At 44.3% G+C, this 11,687-nt stretch overlaps 1 protein-coding gene across 1 annotated transcript; it reads left to right on the top strand.

Moving 5' to 3' along the window:
- The first annotated feature begins 8,069 nt into the window (after positions 1–8,069).
- On the top strand, positions 8,070–10,813 carry DUSP1 (dual specificity phosphatase 1). Its single transcript, XM_040406355.1, has 4 exons — positions 8,070–8,617; positions 8,735–8,883; positions 9,110–9,329; positions 9,755–10,813. Exons 1-4 carry the CDS (start codon positions 8,248–8,250, stop codon positions 10,123–10,125), a joined length of 1,110 nt encoding a protein of 369 aa, XP_040262289.1. The 5' UTR covers positions 8,070–8,247; the 3' UTR covers positions 10,126–10,813.
- The last annotated feature ends 874 nt before the right edge of the window (positions 10,814–11,687 follow it).

Genomic DNA, 11,687 nt, shown 5'->3' on the forward strand with positions numbered 1-11,687 from the left:
CAAAAGTCGAAGAGTATATCACGTACAACATGTGTCCTCATATTTATGACTCATCCATGTGAGTGACACCTTACAGATACAGGTCTTTAGAAGGTAAAGCCACCACTACACAAGTCAATATCATATGACATGAATACTGACAGCGTTATCATATGTACTCTGCTGAACCAACACAATGTGCTCAACGCTTCTTCCTATTGATCAACCTCTCACAATCAAGTAAAAGTTTTCAAGTGTCTCAAGCTTACGTAGAAGATGTCCATGTAGGAAGACTAATAGTAACCAAATGTCCTAATAACTTACATAGATCTGTGAGAGCAAGAGTGTCTCCCCCCTTTCAAGAAATATTGAGAATTAGAAGTACTCGTTTATCATTGTATGTTGGCCAATGTTCAGATAAGCTGTTCTTATGTCAGGCTGAGATAATCTGACCTGTAGGAAAAATATTATTTCATAGTGAGAGTGTCAACCATTGCAATTCCCAGATCACAGTTCGTGTGATCATCCTGGAACAGTGTGACAGAAGCATACTGTATGTACATTAGTTATGTCCAGGCTCGGACTGGCCCACAGGGGTACAGGTGAATCTCCCGGTAGACCCCTAGTCTCCCACCACCTGCACAAGTGGCACATAACACAGTTGAATTACTGCACTACATACATATATTCATTGTACAGCTCCTCAATCAGCCTATGTTCATATAAAAAAACTTGATAGATTATTAAAGAAACTCCCTAGTTTTTTATTATAGACAGGATCAGAGATGAGATGACTTCTAGGTATAGAGGAAAGCTGGCCAGTGTTCCCCAGGAAGGGAAAAGAGAAGGTTCTAAAAGTTGCTGCAGGGACCCCGATATTCAATCATCTGGTAGCATCTTGCTGCTGAGTGAGCAGGTAATATTTGAATGTATCTGTATGGTGGGCCCCCAAAATAAAATTTACTGATGGGCCCTAGGCACCCCAGTCCGACACTGGTTATCTTCTCCATAAAGTACAATGTAAAGAAGTTCCAGAACCATTTTCACTTTCACTGGGAAGAAGAAACCCACATGCTTCACTTTAATTCCATGATAAAAAACAGTTTAGGTTCACACCACAATGGGCAAGACTTTTTGAAACAGTAAGGCTAGGTTCACATCTGCGTTCAGAAAATCTAGTAGTCTGTTCTGGTGGAGGACAAAGCCTTGGCCTCCTTGATCCCCATTCACTATAATGGGATCTGTCTGGTTTACAGAAGGCAAAAAAAAAGACCCAGCAGCAACCCTTAGATCAGAAGAATATCCATGTGTAGTCAAGTGTAGATGGCATCTGGTTATGGATTTATAATTAAACTACACGTTGATATTCTTTTGATCTAAGGCGTGCTCCTGGATCTTTTCTTGCATTTGAATATTATATACTCTGGGGTGAGTTGGACCAAACCCCAGCTGGCGGGCACCCATGTTCTGCTTAATACCTTATGAGTGCTTCTCTCCCCTACATAAAACTTATGGTCCGTAGTAGCGGAATCCATAATGGAATTCTTAAAAAAAAAAAAAAAAAAAACTTTGTACGCCGAACTTGAAAACAGAAGTTCGCTCATCCCTACTCAGGATGTATGTTACCGGATGCCTTTCAAGTTCCATATCTGCCATATACTTTACATAGGGTTGTGGTTAGATGTAGATTTGATTACACATTTCAATACAATGAAGGCATAAGTATATCAAATATACTAGCGTAATGTAACGTAGGGCACATTTTTTAAATATTTCTGGCTAGTGGTGAGCATAGTATTTCAAACATGGTACAATCCTTCCCTAACAGATGCTAGGATGCTTCTATGTTTGCTATGTTACCATTTTCCCCTATAGAAAATGCATGATTTTAGTGCTGTGTGACCTGGCCTCCTACAAATATTTTGCTGAATGCCAATATGTGCAGGTCATTACAAACACACCATGTACGCAGCCCAGCCACATTCTCTTTCCTGACTTCAAAAGTCATTTCAGACAGAAAGCGAACATACAATCTGTAACCAAGTTCTAAATTCATGGCCAGTGAGTAGTGAGAAAAAGAAAAAGGTCCCAGTAATTTTCCAGCTTGATAAGTTCTTTGCCAGGTTAATGATTAACTATTATTTACTGATGAGCTATTTCCCCATGAAGCATCCTTTAACTGTTTTGTTACCCTCTTCTGACTCCTGAGACTACAAACCCACTAAAGGATAAGCTCTCCTCCCCCTCACATTAATTACATCATGGTCTCTGCCCTGGATCTCTGTCCTTTTCAGAGATCATTGCTCTTAAATCACAAGGGGTGTGGGAAACTGAGGTGGAATCAATGGGCTTTAGAAAGCTTTTGTCTCCTGCCCATCAGGATTTTGACCAGTACTGGTTAGGCTACTTTCACACTCGCGTTTGGTGCGGATCCGTCATGGATCTGCTCAGACGGATCCGTTCAGATAATACAACAGTCTGCGTCCGTTCAGAACGGATCCGTTTGTATTATCTTTAACATAGCCAATGGTGTCTTGAACACCATTGAATGTCAATAGAGGACGGATCCGTTTTCTATTGTCATAGAAAACGGATCATCCCCATTGACTTACATTGTGTGCCAGGACGGATCCGTTTGGCTCAGTTTCGTCAGACGGACACCAAAATGCTGCAGGCAGCTGTTTAGTGTCGGCCTCCAAAGCGGAATGGAGACGGAACGGAGGCAAACTGAGCGGATCCTTTTCCATTCAGAATGCATTAGGGCCAAACTGATCCGTTTTGGACCGCTTTGTGGGAGCCCTGAAACGGATCTCATAAACAGAAAGCCAAAACGCAAGTGAGAAAGTAGCCTAAAGCGTTCCACACCTCTTGATAGTCACCTGTCTGACTGGAGAGATATTTACTGTCTGCGTCATGTTATAATTCAGTAAATGGCAACTTAGATTAGTGAATCTGCCCCAATATTCTTTCTTTTGATCTAGCTTTGAACAAACTTGCATCAGTTCGTAAGATTGCATACCCTAAATATGTACAAGACATAGCTAAAGCAGGTCATACATATTAGATGTAGGTTGACCAAACACGCCAATTTCTAATGTGCATGGGGCCTCCCAAAGCTGCCTGGGGAGATAAGCTGCTAGCAGATGAGTCTGGCAGCGGCTTTCTCCCCTCTTCCTACTAACAACACATGTATGCTCAGCTAAGTCGAGGATGGTGGAGGTTGTGAGTGACAGTTATCTGCCAAATCTCAGGATAATCAGTCTTCAGTCCAGAAGAACCATGCAGATCCACGTCTTGCAGCCGTAGGATCCTCTACTGTTTACCTCGGTTTTGATGCATGCTTTCCAATGTTTTTCTTTTAATCTATTAGTTCATTTTTAATTGGTAATAAAAGAAAATGTAGATTAAAACTGGAACCTTAACAAGCTTATCAGTATGTCTCCATGTATAAAGAAAGATCACCAGTCTGAACTTGTAGTATAAATCTTTATTTAAATAACAAACAATATAATTGTAACATAAGTAACAAATATGTCACATAAAGCAATGTGCATCTATCAAAGAGAAAGTTTTAGGCTACTTTCACACTAGCGTTCGGGGTTCCGCTTGTGAGCTCCGTTTGAAGGCTCTCACAAGCGGCCCCGAACGGATCCGTCCAGCCCCAATGCATTCTGAGTGGATGCGGATCCGCTCAGAATGCATCAGTCTGGCAGCGTTCAGCCTCCGCTCCGCAGGCGGACACCTGAACGCAGCTTGCAGCGTTTTTGTGTCCGCCTGGCCGTGCGGAGCCAAACGGATCCGTCCAGACTTACAATGCAAGTCAATGGGGACGGATCCGTTTGACGTTGACACAATATGGTGCAATTTCAAACGGATCCGTCCCCCATTGACTTTCAATGTAAAGTCAGGAGTCCCCTATTAATATACCATCAGATCAGAGTTTTCTCCAATCCGATGGTATATTCTAACTTGAAGCGTCCCCATCACCATGGGAACGCCTCTATGTTAGAATATACCATCGGATTTGAGTTAGATCGTGAAACTCAAATCCGACAGTATATTCTAACACAGAGGCGTTCCCATGGTGATGGGGACGCTTCAAGTTAGAATATACTGAGAACTGTGTACATGACTGCCCCCTGCTGCCTGGCAGGTGCTGCCAGGCAGCAGACCCCCCCCCCCACCTATATTTAACTCATTGGTGGCCAGTGCGGCCCCCCCTCCCTCCCCAGTATTAAATGTGACCAGTGACCTTTCACTTACCAGTAAGAGGAGCGCCCGGCCGGCCACAGACATCGCAGCTCGCAGGGAAGTATAATGCTTCTATTTATTGCTAAGTGACCATGGCAGCCAAGACTGCAATAGCGTCTTGGCTGCCATGGTAACCGATCGGAGCCCCAGCGATTAAACTGGGACTCCGATCGGAACTCTCCGCTGCCACCAATGATGGGGGGGGGGGGAGGAGAGGCCGCACTGGTCACATTTAATACTGGGAATCCGCACTGGCCACCAATGAATATAGAGGGAGGGGGGCCGCACTGGTCACATTTAATACTGGGGAGGGACGGGGGCCGCACTGGCCACCAATGAATATAGAGGGAGGGGGGCCGCACTGGTCACATTTAATACAGGGGAAGGAGGGGGTCTGCCCCCTCCTGCCTGGCAGCACCTGATCTCTTACAGGGGGCTATGATTCGCACAATAATTGTGCGGATCACAGCCCCCTGTAAGAGATCGGGTGCTGCCAGGCAGCAGTCATGTACACAGTTCTTTTAGTATATTCTAACTTGAAGCGTCCCCATCACCATGGGAACGCCTCTGTGTTAGAATATACTATCGGATCTGAGTTTTCACGAAGTGAAAAATCAGATCTGTAAAAACCAGTTATGCAGACGGATCCGTTCTGAACGGATGCAAGCGTTTGCATTATAGGAGCGGATCCGTCTGTGCAGACACCAGACGGATCCGCTCCAAACGCAAGTGTGAAAGTAGCCTTAGAGGGATCAAAGAGGTTCTTCAGGATAGGTAATCAATATCTGCTTGGTGGGGTTCCGACATCCACCACCGCCACCGACCTGACATAGCGGTGAGCACAAACGGCTATTCAGCAGGGGTGCCAGTAGCTGGACCCCCACCAATCTGAAATGGATGACCTATCCTGAGGATCAGTGATGGTCAGTTCACAGTGTTCGCCAGCGAACACATGCGGGCTGCCATCTTTAGTAAGGTAGACTCACCCGTCCGCTGATGCACAGGTTAGCCCTTACCTGTGCCGGGAGCCGGTATGAAATCAAACGCAGTCACCTGGAGCTGGTAGTTCTGAGAACAGCCGCCGGGGGCCTTCATCGGGCTGTTCTCGGAACTGCCTGCTCCAGGTGACAGCATTTGATTTCAGACCGGCATACGGCACAGGTAAGGGCTTACCTGTGCATTGCCGGACGGGTGAGTCTACCTTACTGAAGATGGCAGCCCGCATGTGTTCGCTGGAGAACACTGCAAACTGACCATCACTGCTGAGGATATTAAACTCACACTGGCATCATTGTTCTGTTTAGGCAGCTTTTAATTGCCCAGTTCTACCCAGGAACAAGAATTGAAACCTGAAAGATCTCACTGTAAAGCTAGCCGTATACATTAAATTAAGGCCACCCCTGCCAATTATGGGGGAACACTAATGTGTATGAGGGTCTCCTGCCTCTCCCTTGATACCAGTTGTATCTCAAGTGCTTGATTCTTCTGTTTTTCGGAGATAAGCCTCTGCCAGAACAGTCTGGTTTTCTCCACTCCTCCAAGATGATGACGCCAGTATGATCACAAAAAGTATAACAGCGCCTCACGTGGGACATATCAGTGACTATGTAAACCGCGGGGAAATATCTTATCTGAATACCAGATAAAACATTTCAGGAATTCAAGTATTTGATCTAAACTTGCTTCAAGTGACACTGTGCTGTCCTTATCCTCTGTGGTCACTGGTTGGGATTTTTGGCCCTTACCCAGGTTCCAAGTGGAATGCTCACACATGACCTCATACTGCTCCCATTTGGATTCCAGATATATTAGAGAAACCAACATGAAAATGGGCCAGCAACTTGTATTGAATCATTTCTGTATGTGTGTAAACCCTATTGAGGAGAACATTGCGTGCTGCTTGTTGTAAGCAGGCTGCGAAGCCTCCCTGGGGCCTGGTGGATGGGGTTACAGCAGTGGATTTCCTGCCTGGGCAGGGCCAGAGGACACAGCCTGTGTCTAGAGGGTTTGACTTTGCAGCTTAGTTGAGGACGTCATGGTTCTTGGCAGGACATACTGATGGGCGGGGGCAGAGCTGGGGTTCAGATGATGTCACCGTAAAGTCCATGTAGAACATCCCTCTCACAGTTCAGAATGGGCATGCTCTGCCTCGCTCATCCATGGCATTGAAAATGAGATCTTTTACTACATGGGGAAGATGGAAAATGGCTGCTGAATACCCCCGGCGCCGCTTATCCCAAAGGCAACAAAGGGTTGGGAAATCTGAAATTCAACAGACTGTCCCAATACCTATTATATTACCACGGGGTCCCACTAAACTGGTAAAGTACTGCCCCCTGTGCCAGACAGGGACCTCCAAATGCCCCAGTCCTCTTCTACCTCACATTAACCCTTTGTACTACTCATAAACCCTCAACAGCACCATTCCCCAAAATAAACATTAACCCCCCCGCCAGAACCAGCATCTCCTCCACATAACCCTTAAAGCACCAATCCTCCCATAATAAACATAACCCGTATGTCTTCTACACATTAACCCTTGAAGAAGCATCCCTCCCCAGCATCTCCTCCACACATTAACTCTTAAAACAGCATTCCTCCCATAATAAACACAGAATCAGCATGTCTTTTACACATTAACCCTTAAAGCAGCATATCTCCCATAATAGTCCGAACCAGTATGTCTTCTTCACATTAACCCTTAAAGCACCATTCCTCCCATAATAAACACAGAATCAGCATGTCTTTTACACATTAACCCTTAAAGCAGCATATCTCCCATAATAGTCCGAACCAGTATGTCTTCTTCACATTAACCCTTAAAGCACCATTCCTCCCATAATAAACACAGAATCAGCATGTCTTTTACACATTAACCCTTAAAGCACCAATCCTCCCATAATAAACATAACCCGTATGTCTTCTACACATTAACCCTTGAAGAAGCATCCCTCCCCAGCATCTCCTCCACACATTAACTCTTAAAGCACCATTCCTCCCATAATAAACACAGAATCAGCATGTCTTTTACACATTAACCCTTAAAGCACCATTCCTCCCATAATAAACACAGAATCAGCATGTCTTTTACACATTAACCCTTAAAGCACCATTCCTCCCATAATAAACACAGAATCAGCATGTCTTTTACACATTAACCCTTAAAGCACCATATCTCCCATAATAATTACAACCAGCATGTCTTTTACACATTAACCCTTAAAGAACCATTACTCCCATAATAATCCGAACCAGTATATCTTCTTCACATTAACCCTTAAAGCACCATTCCGCCCATAATAATTACAACCAGTGTCTTCTTCACATTAACCCTAAAAGCACCATTCCTCCCATCATAAACAGAACCAGTACGTCTTCTTCGCATTAACCCTTAAAGCCCATTCCTCCCAGAACAAATATTAACCACCCACAGGAGCCAATACTACCCAGCTTCCCAGTACCACATATTAAATCTCAATGGCACCCCAAAGCACCAGCCACCCTGTGTACTTCAAGAGCCCCCTCAGGACCCCAACAAGAACACATCTCACCCTACACATCAATTTCTAGCTAGTCCCAAAAACCGAATTCCCTATCCCATTTCCAAACAAGAACGCCCCCCGAGCCCAGCACATGCCGCCCCCTGTCAGGGTGCAGCTCATACCCTGCCACTTCTCACACGGAGCAGAAAGGAGGGAAAGCTTCTGGTGGGGGTCACGTGACTGGCCGAGGCTACGTAGCTCTGACGTCACCGGCCCTATCAGCAGCCGCGCGACCCATCCCATTCACAAAAAAGCCAGCCTCCTCCTGCTGTGTATAAATAGGCTGTGTGAGCTGAGGAGAGCAGCGCAGGGTAGAGCCAGCCAGCCCCAGGAAAGCTAAAGTAACACGTACACAAGGAACCCGGCTGGCTGCTCTCCTCACAGGACTCCTTCATTTAGAACAAGGATATTACAAGACAAAGTGGTCACAGGACGACTGCACAGGACTAGTGCGCTACAGCTACTAAGAAGAGCGATGGTCAATATGGAGATTAGTGCCATGGATTGCAGTACATTGAAAGCCCTCCTGGCAGACAGGGCACACAAGTGCCTGGTGCTGGACTGCAGGTCGTTCTTCTCCTTCAGCTCTTCGCACATCATGGGCTCCAGCAATGTCCGCTTCAGCACCATAGTGAAGAGAAGGGCTAAGGGCAGCATGGGCTTGGAGCACATCATCCCCAATGAGGAGCAGCGGTGCCGGCTGATCGCAGGCTTGTACGAGGCTGTGCTTCTGCTGGATGAGAGGACATGTGAGCTGGACTCCCTCAGGAAGGACAGCACCATGATGCTGGCTGTCAGTGCCCTCTGCAGAGACCCCCGGGGCAGCAGGATCTTCTTTCTTAAAGGTACATTGCGGCTTCCCTCCAAAACCTCCCCATTGTCAAGGCCCCCCCCCACCACGCTCTTTATAGCCCCCTGTGATGCCATGGAGTCTAACCAGTGACATGTATTCTCTATTTCAGGTGGTTATGAGGCATTTTCATCTGAGTGCCCTGAATTCTGCAACAAATGTTCTCCTCCAGTGGGACTGAGCTTGCCCTTGAGTGCCACCAGTATACCAGACAGCGCAGATTCCAACTGTACCCCCTGTGGCACCCCCCTCTATGATCAGGTTGGTATACCTTGTGTCCCTTTTAATATTGTCATGTATATGTAAGGGTTAAGTCCAGCAAACTTCTCCCTCCTTCACCTCTATAGACAATTTCAGATGTAAGCATATGCCGTACCCACGGCACCCACTATAATAATACCAGCTAAATCCTCATCACTTATATTGTATCTGTTTGCCAGGGTGACCAAATGAATGACCATTTCTCTTCTTTTCTGCCATGTTATAGGGTGGACCAGTGGAAATCTTGCCCTTTTTGTACCTGGGCAGTGCCTACCATGCTTCCAGAAAGGACATGCTGGATACCCTTGGCATCACAGCCCTGATCAATGTTTCTGCCAACTGCCCCAACCACTTTGAGGGGCACTACCAGTATAAGAGCATTCCTGTAGAAGACAGTCATAAAGCAGACATCAGCTCCTGGTTCAATGAAGCCATTGATTTTATAGGTAAATATATTTTAATTGATCCGCGTATTAACAATAGAAAGTTGCCCATTAATATCTGGGGTAGCTTAATATATACACTTATTATGTGTCACGAGTTTAGGAGTTACCACAGACTTCTTTTATATTGCTTTTATTACTTTTTTACAAATTGGAGTCCTTTTATTTACTAGTGTACAAAACAGCACAAAGCTCATTGTTTATATGGGGTCAAGCTGACCATATGAATAGTGAATAGGATTATTTCCTTTTGTGTCTAATACTGCCCCCTAGCGTTCAGTGCTAGAAACATCCCTGTCGGCCAGTGATCAACTTCCCTTAGTCACTAGATGTTTGTAGACTCCTCAAACATGTTCTAAAAGCTAAAGTTTTCTGTATTTCATATTATTGTATCCTTATAATAACCTATCGGCTTTGTTTCTTTTTAGACTCTGTCAAAAGTAAAGGAGGAAGAGTATTTGTCCACTGTCAAGCTGGTATCTCTCGTTCAGCTACCATCTGCCTGGCTTATCTTATGAGGACTAACCGTGTGAAGCTGGATGAAGCCTTTGAGTTTGTCAAGCAGAGAAGGAGCATCATTTCTCCAAATTTCAGTTTCATGGGACAACTTCTTCAGTTTGAATCTCAAGTTCTAGCACCATCCTGTTCAGCAGAAGTCAGTAGCCCCTCAATATCTGTTTTGGACAGAGGAACATCTACTACAACTGTCTTCAATTTCCCAGTTTCCATCCCTGTCCACCCAGCAGCAACCTCTTTGAGTTACCTTCAAAGTCCAATCACTACATCACCAAGCTGCTGAGGTGCACAGCAAAAGAACTGGACTCAAGCACATGGACTAAATGTGTTACTCTAAGTGCAATAATTTTTTAAAAACATTTTATTTTTAAACTTGGCTTTTAAGCCGTCACTTTCAAAGAGGAGTGACGGGCGAGATAAACTGGTGAAACCACAATGAACATACAACTGACATGACTTGTCATGATTTTGGACATATGTCCTGACCACTAAGGAGATCAGAAGACAGGTCACAATTGCCTTGTGTTTTATGTTTGAATGTTGTTAATAATCTCCGTTTAATGGGGATTCGACAGTATTTCCATTCCTGAACTTTTTGTACTGGTAATAGTTGAAGAGAGGCTGTTGCCTATAAATTGTAAAGAAACGTACGTCCTTTATTTATTCTGCAAGCTTCGTCCTGCCTCCAGATGCCTAAGATTTCAGTTTTTCAACGAAGCAAAGAAGAAATACCTCAGTATTTTCTGGTACTGTAACTACTTTTCGTAATTCAAGACCAGCTTCAGTTTCCAAAGCACTGATTACAACGCACTAGGCCGGAGCCTTCTTCTGAGTTTGCTGACAATTGTATATATGCCACAATCTTATTTATGACGTAAAATAATATATTTCTTCTCCTGGGAGAAGATGTTTTTAATACAGAACTATGACTTTTTATACTGAAAAGAATAAATTATGACTTTGTATTGAAACGTGATGTGTATCTCTTCTATTAAAACACAATAGGATTACAGGGCAGCCATTTTGTCTCAGCCAAGAACTGTGATATTACATGATCTCCTCAGTTGACACGTATACAAAGAAACAACTTCTATCTGAATATATTACCCTAATTCAAGTTCACAGAAACCCGATTTGGGTAATGCCAATCTCACTACTGGGCTGTTAAATATGTTGGCACTTTGGGGAGATTTTCTAGTGTAAAGGAAAACTGGCTTAGTTGCCCATAGCAACCAATCAGATTCCACCTTTTATTTTTCAGAACTCCTTTGGAAAAGGAAATGTAGAATCTGATTCCTTTATACCAGTTTTGATAAAATCCCCCCTATGAACAAGGCACAAATGATACAGCTCATTAATCACAGCATAGAATATTACTAGAAAGTAGTAGCTACATCCAGTTCCTATCGTTATTAGGTTTCGTACTCTAAATATCCCCCTATGATGACCCATTATACCCTATTTCGGTAGACAACCGAAACCAGCACTACGTTAATATTATAAAATTCCATATGTAATGCAATGTCCATCAGTGCTAGGTTCACATCACGTTTGGAGATACAATTGCCAGAATATGCCTGATAATTAAAAAAAGTAGACGTATACTATACATCATAGCCTTCCAATCCTCTTCCAGAGTGCTTACCAGCCACAACATGGTGGTATCTGGGCTTGACCATTGCTTCTGTAAGTTTGTAAAAATGACCTCAAATTATCTTAAAATCTGGACCCAGTAGAACATTCACATAAGCACAAAAGAAGTCCGCAATATTACTAAACCAGGGATTGATGCAACCATAGAAAGGCCTGTGTAGCACATAGTCACTTCTGTCAAAGTTGACTGCC

The sequence above is a fragment of the Bufo bufo genome, chromosome 1 (genome assembly GCF_905171765.1).
Source record: "Bufo bufo chromosome 1, aBufBuf1.1, whole genome shotgun sequence".
NCBI lineage: Eukaryota > Metazoa > Chordata > Amphibia > Anura > Bufonidae > Bufo > Bufo bufo.